This window comes from Carcharhinus amblyrhynchos, chromosome 2 (genome assembly GCF_965287045.1).
Source record: "Carcharhinus amblyrhynchos chromosome 2, sCarAmb.v2.hapA, whole genome shotgun sequence".
NCBI lineage: Eukaryota > Metazoa > Chordata > Chondrichthyes > Carcharhiniformes > Carcharhinidae > Carcharhinus > Carcharhinus amblyrhynchos.
In genome coordinates, this window is record NC_137325.1 from 31,423,143 (window position 1) to 31,439,962 (window position 16,820).

General features: G+C 40.8%; 1 protein-coding gene across 2 annotated transcripts in view; it reads left to right on the plus strand.

Moving 5' to 3' along the window:
- Window positions 1-16,820, plus strand: part of dek (DEK proto-oncogene) — a 62,337-nt gene that overhangs the window by 22,199 nt on the left and 23,318 nt on the right. For both annotated transcript variants that reach the window (XM_080204025.1, XM_080204032.1), the window contains exons 2-6: window positions 3,363-3,545; window positions 3,628-3,741; window positions 8,876-8,985; window positions 10,374-10,468; window positions 13,458-13,578. In XM_080204025.1, coding sequence (XP_080060151.1) covers window positions 3,363-3,545; window positions 3,628-3,741; window positions 8,876-8,985; window positions 10,374-10,468; window positions 13,458-13,578 — 623 coding nt within the window. The remainder of the gene's footprint in view (window positions 1-3,362; window positions 3,546-3,627; window positions 3,742-8,875; window positions 8,986-10,373; window positions 10,469-13,457; window positions 13,579-16,820) is intronic.

Sequence of the window (16,820 nt, forward strand, 5' to 3'; positions counted from 1 at the left end):
TCAGGAATCTGTCCTCAACATCCTATGTCTCAGAAGAGCATCCAGCTTTGTCTCTCAACCCTTTTACTATTTCTGATTTGTCACACTGCTTGTCTAACATCCTGTAATGGATAAGCAAGAATTTCCTCCCAATTAATTATCAGAAGATCCAAGTCATTGTCAGTTCTTGATGTAAACTCTGTCTGCTAGTCATCAACTCTATCCACTTCTCCTGGCAGCTTTATCCAACTCCTCCCGCTGATTTGGGTCATCTACTGCCGAAACCCCCATCTATGCTTTTGTTAAGTATATCTATGAGTATTCCGATGTTCTCCTGACTGGCTTACCATCTTCTATCGTGAGCTTTTCTAACCTTATATCGCACCCAGTAACTGAATATTTTTAAGGTAGAGAGAGAGAGATTCTTGACTGATGAGGGAGTCAAAGCTTATTGGGATAGTTGGAATGTGGGACTGAGGCCACAATCAGATCAGCCATGATGTGATGGAATGGTGGAGCAGGCTGAGGTGCTTAATGGCCTATTCCTTGTCTTGATTTGCATGTTTGTATATTCATGTCTGCTGATGTCCTCTGTGTAATCTTGTTTCATAGTGCTCCTGTGAAGTACCTTGGGACACTTTATTACATTGGAAGTATAGGTTGTTGTGGAAGTATATGTTGACATAATAAAATTGGGAATTTTGGAAACATTTAAGGTGGTAAAGGAGAAGTGATGAGAGCCAATTTTGGGAAGAAATTGCCACTTGTCCCTTTTGCTGTTACATACTGTGAAACATACTGTTTCCTTGAACAGTATGTTACAGAACCTACAAGGGAGCGAGTTATCTTAAATCTGGTACTATGTAACGAGGCAGGTAGAATTAAGGATCTTCTTGTGAGGGATCCTCTTGGGACAAGTGATCACAATATCGTTGAATTTCTGATACAGGTGGAGGGTGAGAAAGTACGGTCCTAAACCAGTGTCCTCTGCTTGAACAGAGGGGAGTATGATGAGATGAGGGTGGAATTGGGTACTGCACACTGGGGGCGCAGACTGGTTGGTAGGACAGCTGAGGAACAGTGGAGGATTTTCAAGATCTTTTTCAGTACTCAGCAAAAATATATTCTGGTGATAAAGAAGGACTGAAAGAAAAGGGAAAACCAGCTGTGCATATCGAAGGAAATAAAGGAGAGTATTAAATTAAAAACAGATGTGTACAGAGCGGCTAAAAATAGTGGGGAATTAGAAGATTGGGAAAGATTTAAAAAAACAACAAAGAATGACTAAGAAAGCGATGTAGAAAGGAAAGATAGAGTATGAAACTAAACTAGCCCTAAATATAAAAAATGATAGTAAAAGTTTTTACAAATATATAAAGAAGAAGAGAGTGGCTAGAGTGAATGTTGGATTCTTGGGGGACGAGACGGGGGATTTAATGGTAGGAAACGAGGAAATGGCTAAGACTTTAAGTAAGATTTTTTGTGTCAGTCTTCACGGTGGAGGACACAAATAGCTTACCGAATATTAAAGATAGAGGGTTGGTAGGAGATGAGGTCCTTAATACAATTTCTGTTACTAAAGAGATAGTGCTTGGGACTGAAGGTAGACAAGTCCCTGGGACCGGATGGAATGCATCCCAGGGTACTGAAAGAAATGGCAGAAGTAATAGCAGATGTGTTAGCAGTTATTTATCAAAATCCACTGGACTCTGGCGAAGTGCCGGCGGATTGGAAAACAGCTACTGTTACGCCGCTGTTTAAAAAAGGTAGCAGACGAAAGGCAGTTAACTACAAGCTGGTTAGCTTAATGCCTGTAGTTGGGAAAATACTAGAATCCATCATTAAAGAAGAAATAGCAGGACACCTGGAAAAGAACGGTTCGATCAAGCAGACGCAGCATGGATTCATGAAGGGGAAGTTGTATTTGACGAATTTACTGGATTTTTATGAAGATGTGATTAGTGCGGTTGACAGAGGGGAACCGGTGGATGTGGTGTTTTTAGATTTCCAGAAGGTATTCGATAAGGGGCCTCACAAAAGGTTGCTGCAGAAGGTTAGGGTACACAGAGTTGGAGGTAAAGTGTTAGCATGGATTGGGGATTGGCTATCTAACAGGAAGCAGAGAGTTGGAATAAATGAGTGCTTTTCTGTTTGGCAGTTGGTGACTAGTGGCGTGCCGCAGGGTTTGGTGCTGGGGCCTCAATTGTTTACCACATACATAGACGATCTGGAGGAGGGGCTGAGTGTATGGTAACAAAGTTTGCTGATGACACGAAAATGAGTGGGAAAGTGAATTGCATGGAGAACGCGGAAAGTCTGCAGAGAGATTTGGATAGGCTGAGTGAGTGGGCGAGGACCTGGCAGATGGAATATGATGGCAAATGTGAGGTTATCCACTTTGGAAGAAATAATAGTAGGTTGGAATATTATTTAAATGGTGAAAAGTTGGAGCATGCTACTGTGCTGAAGGACCTGGGGGTCCTTGTGCACAAATCGCAAAAACTCAGTTTGCAGGTGCAGCAGGTGATCAAGAAGGCAAATGGAATGTTGGCCTTTATCGCGAGGGGAATAGAATATAAAAACAGGTAGATCTTGCTGCAACTGTGCAAGGCACTGGTGAGGCCGCAACTGGAGTACTGTGTGCAATTTTGGTCCCCTTATTTGCAAAAGGATATATTGGCCTTGGAGGGAGTACAAAGAAGGTTCACCAGGCTGATACCGGAGCTGAGGGGGTTAGCTTATGAGGAGAGATTGAGTAGATTGGGCCTGTACTCGCTGGAGTTTAGAAGGCTGAGGGGGGATCTTATAGAGACTTGCAAGATAATGAAGGGGCTAGATAGGGTAGAGGTAGAGATATTCTTTCCACTTAGAAAGGAAACCAGAACTAGAGGGCACAGCCTCAAAATAAGAGGGGGGGGGGGGCGCAGTTTAGAACAGAGTTGAGGAGGAACTACTTCTCTCAGAGGTTGGTGAATCTCTGATATTCTCTGCCCATTAAAGTGGTGGAGGCTACCTCGTTGAATATGTTTAAGTCGGGGTAGATAGATTTCTGATTGATAAAGGAATTAAGGGTCATGGAGAGCAGGCAGGTAAGTGGAACTGATCCACTTCAGATCAGCCATGATCTTATTGAATGGCGGAGCAGGCTCGAAGGGCTGGGTGGCCTACTTCTGCCCCTATTTCTTATGTTCTTACGTTCTTGTTTCTTTTCAAAGCTATTGCTGAAATTGTTCAAAGATTGTGAACTAAAAAAAACTGTAATAAGGGTTACGAATCAAAGCTTAGAGTCGTATGCTTTAAGCAGGTCATGATGCATTCTGCATTTTGTGAATGTTCTAGTGCTTGTTTCCTTAAGAGCTAATACTGATTTTATATGTTAACAGACATTCTAATGTCGGTGGAAGCAGATTCAAAGATGGTTGCAGTTGAGAAAGGGGACAAAGCTGAAGGAACAAAGAAGAGAAGTAAGCCTGACAAGTCTTCCACAAAAGAAGAAGAGAAAGAAGAACAATTGGAGAGTGAGGAGGAGGAGGAAGAAGAGGAGGAGGAGGAGGAGGAGGAGAGGGGTAAAGTATAAATCAGTGCTGCTTTGTTTAAAGAGTTTGAAACCAAAGTTCGTTTACAGGAATGTTTGTTTTAATGTTGCAGTGGGATTACTGGAACGAAGTCCTATTGTAGAAGGGAAAAGGGAAAAGAAAAAAGTGGAAAGACTAACTTTACAAGTGACGCCATCTGCAAAAGAGACATTTAGTATTCCTGAAGGTAAACATTTCAAAGCTTTATAGTTGCTTGGATGTTTTTGGGCTTGATTTTGTTACAAGGCAGTTTAAATGGGTTATGGAGCATCTGCGATGGAGCAGGTTATTGTGCCTGACCTGTGGAAGGAGCATACGTGGTGGACTAAAGGCTTCATCTCCTTCTATGTTGTGTGTTCATGAGTGAAGCAAATGGAGATACAATCTTAGAGCTGCAAGGTGTGAGGATGCAGTGATCTATTGTATTCTGATTCATAAAAGCAGAACTCAGAAAATAAAATTAATCATGAGTTGTTCTGAAATATACTGTTGTTAATCAAAGATGTAATTATATGTGGGAAAAGATTTTTATGTGGAAGTCATGAGGCATTTGTTGCTTTATCAGAAGGTGTTTATCATTGTATAAAGTGCTTCGATCATGTAGCTGAAAAATGTAACCATCTGAAGTAATGTTGGGATCCTTCTATAAATATGAGATGTGCATGCAAGAGACAATTCATTTAGGTGGAGTGTTTTCATCTGTGGAGGCCAATCTTTGACAGGTTCTGTCACAAATGTTGAAAGTGAAGCTGTCAAGTGATGTTGTGGATTACTGTTTTTGGTGTTGGTGCCTGATGTCAGGGTGCTATTAGTGCATGCGGTTGTCATGGTCGTACACTCTAGTCAATAAGAGGAACCACATTTGCTTCTTTTGCCAGCTAATGACTCCCACATGCTATAGATGATGCTTAGGTCCTTCATATCACACTTGCAAGCATCGTTGAAGTGGAATCTCAGGTGTTTCATTTGGCTCAGGTGGACATTTGGCTGTGGCTCTGGCACTGCAGGGAAGGCCCTTTGGTATGCAAACCTTTCATATCCTGTGAATCAGCCTAGTCTCCCAAAGCTGCCTCTGATTGATGCCAACATGACTGGGAGCCCTGCCTTTGAGAGGACAGCCATATTCATGATTTTGTCCTGCCATGGTACACCTGTAATGTCACAAACAGAATCATCGAATCATTGAATTGTTACAGCACAGAAGGAAGCCATTTAGCCTATTGTCATCTGGCTCCTCGAAGGAACAGTTCTCCCAGTGCCACACTCCTGTCTTCTCTCTGTAGCCCTGCACAAGTCTTCCTTTTCAAATGATGATCAAACTCCATTTTGAATGTCTTGCTTGCTTTGGCCTCCACCTTGCTGAGGCAGCACATTCCATAGCCTAATCACTGGCTGTGTAAAAATGTTTTGCCTCATGAATCCCTTAGTTCTTTTTACAATTATCTTAAATCTATGCCCTCTTGCTCTTGATCCTTCCAACAATGGGCATAGTTCTTCCCTACCTACTCTGTACGGACCCCTCATGATTTTGAACATCTCTAAAATCTCCACTCAACTTTAGCAAGGGCAAAATACTGCGAATACTGGAATTTAAAACAGCTCTAGCGAAGGGTCATCTTGACTCAAAACATTGGTTCTACTGTCTCTCCACAGATGATGTCAGACCTGCTGAGTTTTTCCACATTTGTCAGTTTTGTTTTGCTCCCTTCAACTTTCTCCCCAAGGAAAGCAGTCCCAACTTCTCCTGTCTGTCCATGTGACTGAAGTTTTTCATCCCTGGAATCATTCTCGTGAATCTTTTCTACACACTTTCATGCCTTCACATCTTTCCTAAAGTGTGGTGCCCAAAACTGGACGCAGTACTTCAATTGAGTACGAACTAATGTTCTAAGTTTGTAACATCTTCCTTGTTTTTGTACTCTATATCCCTATTAGTAAAACCTTGGATATTGTATGCAAATATGCTGTCAACTTGTTCTGCCACTTTCAGCCTTATAATGCCCATATACACCCAGACCCCCCTCCTCCTGTGTCTCTATTTTCTTCCGCCTCACTTCTCCACCTTCAATTTCATCTGCCACTTGTCTGCTCATTCTATCAATTTATTTATGTCCCTTTTTAAAGTTCTACACTATCCTCACGAATGACAGTGATTCCAAGTTTAATTTCAGATGGGTGGCACAGTGGTTAGCACTGCTACCTCACGGCTTCAGGGACCTGAGTTTAATTCCCACTTGGATCACTGTTTGCACATTCTCTCCACGTCTGCATGGGTCTCCTGAGTGCTCCGTTTTCCTCCCACAGTCAGAAAGATGTGCGTGTTAGGTGCATTGGCCATGCTAATTTGGCCCTTGGTGTCCCGCGATGCGTAGGTTAGAGGGATTAGCGGGGTAAATATGTGAGGTTAAACAGGGCCTGAGTGGGATTGCTGTCAGTACAGATTTGGTGGCCGATTGGCCTCCTTCTGCACGGTAGGGATTCTGTATCTTTATTCTATATTTAAATTGTGCCCTGTGCACAAGCTCTAGATCAGTGGTTCCCACCTAACATGCCATGGTGGGAAGCTTATAAGTGTGCTGCGGCCTGCGGTGAGTTTTAAACTGTGCGTGCTGCAGGACTCTGAGGAAGATGGAGAAAAACCCAGGTGTGGCAGTGTGTGCTGCTGAGGAGAGCATGGAGCGTGGCAGTGAGGAGAGCAGGGGGAGAAAGGTGGAGGGAGTTTAAAGACGTTAAGACAGGACTTCCAGGTAAGATACTTTTGACGTTCCTTCGTTGTTGGCAGTTGTGTATTCAGTGTTGTTGGAGGTGTTGGAGTCAGAAGGAAGTGTTGCTGGACTTTTCCAAAGAATGCAGAACACTGAATACCTGTTCACTCAAACAGGGGTTTTATTGCAGTCCTTATTCAGCTGCAGCATGGCAGAGAGAGCACAGGCAACAGGAAAAGGAAACTGTTTGCAGAGAGGGAAGGAGGAGAAGGACTCTTAATTGAAGGGATACCAAAGTAGGGCTTTCAGAGAACACTTCTACTGCCACCTCAGCCAGGAGCCGTGTCTGAAGTGGCTAAGATACACCAAGAAGCTGGTCACAGCTTCTACCACCTCAGTTGTTATTGCATTCCAGTTGTAAATACATGTCAATCCAAGTACTAACCTCCACAATATACCACTCAACATGTTCATCTCATTTGACACCGTAGCTTGCAGGATCATTCTCTGCTATTTTGTTTTAAGCTTTTGAAGCTAGATCTTTATCCAGGACCACATCCTACTAAGAATTTCCATGTTTACATATATTGCCCTGGAGATCTTATCAATTTAATTTGCAAAACACTTTATTAATTCAGCACCAATTTAAAATTGAATTTATTTCAAAGGTAGCTCTGCAGATATTGCCAAAGGCTGTGCGTGCTGAACTACGGAATGTTGGCAGTTATGTTATACACGCAGGCTTCATCGTGATGCATTGATCACAAAATAATTTGAATATTTGACTATTCTCACAGTCTAATTAATTCTCTGCCTTGAGACTAGTGCAGAACATTCTCATTTCTGTATGGTAAGCAATGAGTTAACAAAAAATCGTTATTTGCAGCAAGAAAAGTAAAATCTTAAAGATATTGCAGAATTTGGAAAGGAAGATTGGGCAGCATTTTATACTCCCCAGAGGCTGGGCTGGCAGCGGGTTGAGAGTAGCGCAAGGCCATGGGCACTTCTTCCAGTGCCTACTCATCTATCTGCTGCAATTTTGCACATGGCCATGGAAGCATCGAGGAGCACACTCACCCATAGGCCATCGAAGATCGAGCAGCATACTCACCCATAGGCCAACTGAGGCCCTCAACGTAAGTGTCTCTTCCCACCCCCCACTGCAACTTTTCTCATGTTGGGCAGATGTTGGTGCTGAGCGGGAGGTCCATCAGCTTTGACTGCTCTTTCAGGCTCGCTGTCTCTCTCTACCACCCCATCCATCTCTAGCAATGATTGCTGTTGGCGGTGGATGCTGTGCCTGTGGTGGCCTTCTCATTAATTCCTCCCCAGGTCAAAGGCTCGTGCACCCCACCAGAGCCCCATGTTTCCCACTAACCCAGTAAGTTGCTATTTAGACAATTTTGTGTTTTGCTATGATCCATTGAACTTTTAATAGTAAGTTACAAACCTCTTGAGTAAGACCATAATCATAGTAAATGTAAATAAATGACATTTATGAGCAATTGATTCAGCTGAAAATAAAAAGTGGTGTGTTGTGGAATTTTTTTGTCTCAGTGAAGTATGCCGTGTTACTGAAAAGGTTGGGAACCACTGCTCTCAGTCATTAATATGTAAAAGTAAAAGGACCCAACAATGAATCTTGGGAAACTCCACAATAAGCTTTCCTCTGGCCTGAAAAACATCCATAAATGACTGCACTGTTTCCTGTCACTCAGCCAATTTTATATCCAGGTTCTACTGTCCCATTTATTCCATGAACAGCAAAGATGGAAATTACTGAGCTGCTTTACCTTGTAGTTAAGTCACCCACATTTCACAGTCAAACAGCAAAATGTTAAGAACACAGGCCTTTTGAAATGTATATATTTTTTGCCAAAGAGTAAGGAAATAATTGTCAAATTGAAAAATACATTTTTTGAGTATTTCAACAAATTTTAATCTGTTGCAATAAGAAAATTTGTACAAGCATCTCCTGGATGTATTTAATACCCATTAAATATGTAATACTGCCAGTTCTTTCCTCCCTTTTTGAAGGTGCTCATTCCTTGCCACGGTGCAATTCCAAAGATGAGTTGCCTGTTACACCCAATTCCCCCATTCTTCATACATAATCAAAGATGGTGACCATTGACACACTGTTCAACTAAATGGATCATAATACCAAAGAGGGACTCTCTGCTCATTTAGTGCTCAGTGTGAACATACCAGCATGGTTTGCTGAAAAGTAAACATAGCAGTGGAATTCAAGGTGTTTTGCTCCCTTGTTAATGGTTGCTGAGACTTAGAAAGGATCTGCTGATAAGGTTAAGTCAGTAGGGCAGAAGGATATTTGTACAGATGGTATACATTTATAGACTTGTGTTGTAAATTATGTGAATTTCTATTATAATGGATCTAATACTGACCAATAAGTAACTAATTCAGCACAGGATGGGGGTTGAAGCATTCCTCATCTTCAATGCTGAGTTCTTCACTGACTTAGTCAGTTGAGCTATTAGTAGAGACCTGATTAGACAATCTTATTTTACATGAATACTAATTATTTGTCTTTGAACCATTATGCAAATTCTAAAAGAATGCGCAAGTGAAATGTGATTTTTAATTTTTTTTCAGGTAGAGGCACAAGGCTGGGAGAAATTGAGAGGATACAGTATTTCATGGGCAAAACTAAGGCTGAAGATCTCAAATCTCTTCACAAAATTTTATACAACAGGCCAGGTTCGGTAAGATGATTGAAAAATATCTGAATAACTCTGGGGAAAAAGAGTCACGTGGACTTGAAAGGTTAACTCTTTTTTTGTCCGCAGATGCTATCAGATCTGCTGAGTTTTTCCAGCATCCGCAGCATTTCACTTTTGAAAAAATGTCTAGCTACTTGGGTGTGATCCCTTTGTGTATTGTTTGTTGGGTAAAAACAAATTAACTTTTTTCTAATATTTGAGAGAACACTATGTTTAGATTTTTTTGCACATGGGAGCCAGGTTAATCAGTGTTTGTAATTTTTCTGCTTAGCTTCAAAAGGCTAACTCCTTGTCACTGGATACTATTTGCCTTAATAAGTAACAATTAGCAATGTTGCAAAAGTACTTTTTAAGCACAGCAATCCCAGTTATTCTTTCACTAAAGACTTGAGCGAAGTCAACACTTCTCATTCAGAGAAAAGCTGCATTAAACAATGCATTGGAAAAGAGAGCTGGAGATGTAAATACAAATTTTAAAAGAATGTTGTTTTGTGACTTGTTTATTGTCATTCAAATATGAAAGTATAATTGAAACTGTTTTCTCCTGAGTTGAAATGACAGGTTTGCATCTGATGGGCTGAATATTATTTCAGGAATAAGGACTATTTCCTCAACCTTCCTGATATAATTTCAACACCTATTGTAGAAAATAGCTTCCTAACTTGCAATTGTGTTCCATGACATGCCTTATTTAGGATTCCAGTATTGTAGCAACATTATAATTGCACCTTCATTGGGTTTAAGTATGTGCAATAGTACATCTCTGATAGCATTGCACTGTGTAGAAACTCCTGAGATGTAGACTGTCAGCATCTTCATCTCTAAAACCAATACTAATATATTAATTTACATTAGCTGACAGCTTTTCTAAAACCTTTGCATTATGAAAAATTTATTAATTGTCCATACTATTTTGCCATACGTTAAGCAATTCTATCATTCCTATCCCTCACACCACCAGCTATTGGCAGCCACGTGTGTCACATGCTCCAGTTTTCCACATGGCCTTTGTGCCTCTATATGCATCAGGCATCATCCACCAACAGACACTTCCCTTAAACTGATTAACCAAAACAGTCCAGGTGGACACGAGCAGCTTTATTATGGATTTGTTCACAGTCAGACTGGATCTTGTCCTCACCTGAAGTTCATTTACGAACTTCCAGGTGGGATTAAGAATGAAACTTGATGAGCCCAGAGCTAACTCAACACAGACTGAGAATCAAACCCAAGACATTTAGTTGGAATGACTCAGCTATTCATTAGCTCAATGAATATACTTTGTATTTAGGTTTGTTGTTTATTTTGTCCTGAAAGTAAGTTTTATTGATTAGCTATAACGTTTTTGTGTCCTGTTGCATTCTTTCTAGCTTGCCACATTGAAAAAAAACATTCGTCTGTTTACTGGGTTCTCATTTGAAAGCGGCAGTGAGCAGCATAAGAAAAAAGAAGAGGTACTGAAAAAGTGAGTGACTAACTGTTTAATTCAGTCATCAGAGACCCTACTGATAGCATAACCTGTTTAATGGGGAGAGATTTGAACGTGTTACTCATTAACTGAATTACCAAAAAAGCATTATGATTTTGTTTTAAAGAAGTTTCACGTTTGTTTTCAGATTTGCAGATGCAAATGTACCAAAATTATGAAATAATGACAAAATTGATTTAAGTTGGCAGCGAATAACACTTAGAGCTAATTCACCCAGGTTGTTAAATAATTAAACTCGCTCTGTTAGAAAATCACCTGCTGGAGAGCTAAATGGAGTATATCAAGCCCGGATGCCATAGGAACTTCAGAGAAATTCCCTTTCTTTGTAGTCCACTAAGTCAATGGGAGCCTTGTTTGGTATGAAATAGCCTTAAACATCAACTCGGACATAACACTCTTCGAAAAAGATATGCAAAGGTCCCACTGCTGATGACAAAACTGTTGAAATGGGAACCCTTCGTTCCATTGTTATTTTTCTTTATAGAGAAAGCGAGAAAAGCTATTTATTACCTTACAAAGTAGCTGCTTACCTCTTTTTGCTGAAATAGAGATCATGAAGTATTAAGTCATTACTAATCATCAATAACGGGTGTTTGGAGCTGTTTGTGATTGAAGTCACATTGACAGGACTGGATCTGATCAGGATTTCCTGCTACTCCACATAGCATTGATAAAATAGTTTGAGAACATGCTTTCAAACAACAAACTGAAATGAAAATTTCAGTAGATTTGACTAGATATCAGTCGAACATTTAAGGAGATTTGATCCCAGCATCTCCAACCAAAGTGGCATAGTTACCAACAAAGGAAATTATGCTGACTGTATAACCAAAATAGTAAACCATAAGCCAGAGTTGGAAGTCTTGTTCAATAAGAAGTCTCGCAACACCAGGTTACGGCCCAACAGGTTTATTTGGTAGCACAAGCCATTAGCTTTCAGAGTGCTGCTCCTTACATAGAACTGTACAGCACAGTACAGGCCCTTCGGCCCTCAATGTTGTGCTGAGCTATGTCCAAAATCCAAGATCAAGTTATCCCAGTCCTTCATCAGGTGAGTGGGATTTCAGTTCCCAAACAGGGCATATAAAGACACAAATTCAATTTACAAAATAATGGTTGGAATGCGAGTCTTTACAGGTAATCAAGCCTTAATGGTACATACGATGTGAGTGAAGAGAGGGTTAAGCACAGGTGAAACAGATGCATATTGTCCCCAGACAGCACAGTTAATGGGATTTTGCAAGCCCAGGCAAGTCGTGGGGGTTGCAGCTAGTGTGACATGAACCCAGAATTCTGGTTGAGGCTGTCCTTGTGTGCAGAACTTGACTATCAGTCTCTGCTCAGCGACTGTGCGCTGTCGTGTGTTGTGAAAGACACCTTGGAGAATGCTTACCGAAGATCAGAGGCCGAATGCCTGTGACCGCTGAAGTGTTCCCCAACAGGAAGAGAACACTCTTGACTGGTGATTGTCGAGCGGTGTTCATTTATCCATTGTCGTAGCATCTGCGTGGTGTCTCCAATGTACCGCACCTTGGGACATCCTTTCCTGCAGTGTATCAGATAGACAACATTGGCCGAGTTGCAGGTTCATGTACCGGGTGGATGGTCTTCTCACATGAGATGACGGCATTTAAGTCGATGATCCAGCACGTCTTGCAGAAGCTGTTGTGTAGTGTCATGGTCACTGTTCTCCTGAAGGTTGAGTAGTTTGCTGCAGACAATGGTCTGTTTGAGGTTGTGCGCTTGTTTGAAGGCAAGTAGTGGGGGTATGGGGATGGCCTTGACGAGTTGTTCTTCTTCGATGACACGTTGAAGGCTCCAGAGAAAATGTCATAGCTTCTCTGCTCCGGGGAAGTACTGGACAACGAAGCATACTCTGCCTGCTGTGTCCCATGTTTGTTTTCTGAGGAGGTCAGCGAGGTTTTTCGCTGTGGTCCGTCAGAACTGTTGATTTGATGAGTGGAGCGCCATATCCTGCTCTTATGAGGGTATCTTTCAGCATCTGGAGGTGTCTTGCGATCCTCTTCCTGGGAGAAGGATCATCTCTTTAATCTATGCTTAACCCTCTCTTCACTCACATTGTCTGTACCTTTAAGACTTGATTACCACTAAAGATTCGTATTCTAACCATTAGTTTGTAAATTGAATTTGTCTTATCATGCCCTGTTTGTGAACTGAAATCCCACTCACCTCATGAAGGAGCAGTGCTCTGAAAGTTAGTGGCTTTTGCTACCAGATAAACCTGTTGGACTTTAACCTGATGTTGTGAGACTTCTTTCTGTGTTTACCCCAGCATCTTCACATCAAGCCTTGCTGAAAACAGTGCAGTAGTTTAACCGGAGATTATGTGCATTATGTCCAGTTTTGCTCATTGTATTGAGTGACATTCAAGCTTAGAAGGCAGTTCAGAGAAGAATCATAATTCTGATCATTAACATCAGAGGCGCAAGTACTGGAGAAATTTGGGACTTTCTCACTTATTGCACCAGGTGTAATAAGTCTGCAGTTGAAAGTGGATACCTTTTCACATGAGAACATCAGTTTCATTGTTGGACCAGTTGGCCTTGGATCACTGTCTGTGTGGAATTTGCACATTCTCCCTTTGTCTGTCTATGTGGGTTTCCTTTGGGTGCTCCAGTTTCCACCCACAGTCCAAAGATGTGTGGGTTAGGTTGACTGGTTATGCTAAATTAACCCTAGTGTGAGGGATTAACAGGGTAAATATGTAGGATTATGGAAATAGGGCCTAGGTGGGATTGTGGTCAATGTAGTTTTGATTGGCCAACTGGGCTCCTTCTGCATCTTCTACAATTCTATAGAAATGGCCTTAAATGCACTTTGTTGTTTTCTGAAAAGCATTGGTGCTGAAGTTTTTATCATGCTTTTCCCTAGAGTTCACACATGTACTGTTGTGTTTATATTTGCTACAGATGGCTTGTTTTCTTTTTGTACCCTATACTTGTAGGAATCCAATTTCAGTACTAAAGGTGATTTGTACTGTTCTGGACCTGGAGAGAAAAGGCACAAAAGATGAAATAGTATCAAAAATTTTGAACTTCCTGATGAAACCCAAAGCATCTGGCAAGGTAGAGATTTTGAAATCAAATCCTATTGATTGTACGTAGTTGTGTAAAAGTCAACTCCATGACTTTTGGTTCCAGAAAGAACTTTTCATACACTTAATGTAAAAGTCAGCCTTAGCTTTTCAGAAATTGAACTATTGTGATTATTAATTATTTACCAGTGATTACCACAGTTCATTGATTTGAAGGGACGTGCGGGTGTGTTTAGATTTTACCAATTCTGGCTGCAATCTTCCAGCCGGTTGACAAGGCTAATAAGTACCACGTCTGTCATGATCACTTTGAGAAAGAATAACAAGCACCCAATTCAATTTAAAATAAAAGGTGTGGCATTTGCTGAGAAGATAAATAATTGTGCAGCAGCAGGAGAATTTAATATATGAAAGAAAATAATGTATGAAAGATATTCTTCAGTGTGTTTTCTAGCTTATTGGATAGATGTATTAGCCGAGAGAGACTAGGCAACTGGCCCCATCTGGAGAAAAAGATGGTGGATAATAAGCATGGGCAAAATTGTAAATCGCCTACAGAGCTATCTGGCTCTGCCTTCAGAAGCAAAGAAAGATTTTATTCCAGAATTCACAGCCAGTGCTGGGTGGTGCACAAGATTATTGAAAAGGCATTTGTGCATGGTAGGTCATGTTTAACCAACCTATTAGAGTTTCTCGAGGAGGTTACCGGGAACGTGGATGAGGGAAGGCAGTGGATGTTGTCTACATGGACTTCAGTAAGGCCTTTGACAAGGTCCCGCATGGGAGGTTAGTTAGGAAGGTTCAGTCGCTAGGTATACATGGAGAGGTAGTAAATTGGATTAGACATTGGCTCAATGGAAGAAGCCAGAGAGTGGTTGTGGAGGATTGCTTCTCTGAGTGGAGGCCTGTGACTAGTGGTGTGCCACAGGGATCAATGCTTGAGTCCATTGTTGTTTGTCATCTATATCAATGATCTTGATGATAATGTGGTAAATTGGATCGGCAAATTTGCTGATGATACAAAGATTGGCGATGTAGTGGACAGTGAGGAAGGTTTTCAAAGCTTGCAGAGGGATTCGGATCAGCTAGAAAAATGGGCTGAAAAATGGCAGATGGAGTTTAATGCAGACAAATGAGATATTGCACTTTGGAAGGACAAACCAAGGTAGAACATAAAAGGTAAATGGTAGGATACTGAAGAATGCAGTCGAACAGAGGGATCTGGGAATACAGATTACACAATTCCCTAAAAGTGGCTTCACAGGTAGATTAGGGTTGTAAAGAGTGCTTTTGGTACATTGGCCTTTATAAATCCAAGTATTGATTATAAGAGTTGGAATGTTATGGTGAGGTTGTATAAGACATTGGTGAAGCCGAATTTAGAGTATTGTGTGCAATTTTGGTCACCTAATTACAGGAAGGATATTAATAAGGTTGAAAGAGTGCAGAGAAGGTTTACAAGGATGTTGCCGGGACTTGAGAAGCTGAGTTACAGAGAAAGGTTGAATAGGTTAGGACTTTATTCCCTGGAGCGTAGAAGAATGAGGGGAAAGTTGATAGAGGTGTATAAAATTATGATGGATATAGATAGAGTGAATGCAAGCAGGCTTTTTCCACTGAGGCTAGGGGAGAGAAAAACTAGAGGACATGCGTTAAGGATGAAGGGAGAAAAGTTTAAAGGGAATATTAGGGGGACTTCTTCACACAGTGTGGTGGAAGTGTGGAATGAGCTGCCAGGTGAAGTGGTAAATGCGGGCTCACTTTTAACATTTAAGAAAAACTTGGATAGGTACATGGATGAGAGGGGTATGGAGGGATGTGGTCCAGGTGCAGGTCAGTGGGACTAGGCAGAAAAATGGTTTGGCACAGCCAAGAAGGGCCAAAAGGTCTGTTTCTGTGCTGTAATGTTCTGTGGTTCGATGGCAGGATTGAGAACTGTCGGAAAACATCAAATTCAGTCTGTCATCTGACCTATGATAAAATCATAAAATTCCACCATTTATCATCTGATATCAAAGAAGAATGTGTATTGATCGGCCTAGTTTGACATGTCGGCAAACCACACTGTCACCAAGATTTGGGGGTGAGGGCAGTGGTGGTGATGGCTATGCAGAGATGAGGTTCACATTGATTCCATCTTGTATGGAGGATGATATCAACCAAATTAAAGTCAATGTGATATTTGAATGCAAAACTTCAGCCAAAGAAAAATTTCAGAATGTTGTTATCATCCATGTTTACAAAAGGCTATATGGTTGAAGGCCATCACAAGAAATCGATCAGGAGTCTGGAATTTGAAATCAGCAGGACTACAAAATTTGCTTATATGGGACATGTTCAGACCCCATCTTGTTGTTAATGTAGTCTGATATGAGGTTAACCAACACTGACATAGCAGATATTCTGAGCAATCTTATGAATGAATGTTGTTCAGCTGTGCATAAATAAACCTCTTGAGGATAGTATCCAAAAGATGTGGAACAATTGGATGCTGAAAACAAGCATTCACGAAGGTCAAATATGAACACTCTCACTGTTAACATTGTGTCAGTGGGTCATATCTTACATGGAATGGACTTGATCTAGTACAGTTCAAAAACCATTTATAATATTTAGAGCATCAAATGTACTTGACTATACCAAGGACAATACTTGCAATGATGCCTAAGTTACCATTGCTACAGATAATGAATATTAAGATCCATGTGATATATTGCCAGACTATTGGGATAAGTTGTTCAGGGATTTAGATGATGTTTGCAATTTTATAGGATTTCAACATGGTGCTGTAGTTAATTTATTATGGTGTATATTTAATTATGTTGTATTGGATGAAATTTTTATAATTTGTACATGGGGGCCTCGTTTAAAGTTGTTGTGTTCCTGAAAAATTATGATTTTAAGGGACATGATTGTAAGTGAATCATTGCTTCCTATGGGAACCTATGTTAAAGCCAGAATTGGGTTCCTTTGTTCAATTCTTGCCCAGGAAAAGATATAGAAGTTGAAATACTATATCGTATAAAGCAGTGTACATGTCTAGCTGAAATAACTTGCAAAATAAGTGTATTACTGAATGTAAAAGAAATACAACATACAATGCAATATTTAAAGTACATTCAACTATAGAGTTTTTAGACTGACCAGGTGACATCAAGTAGCAGAGGTTGATTGTTTCAGGTAGTAGTTGAAATCCCTGCAGCAATCACCTTTTGCCACTAAGTGGAGGCCAGGACATTGAGTTCAGAACGGGACCAGCTGATGGGCAACACG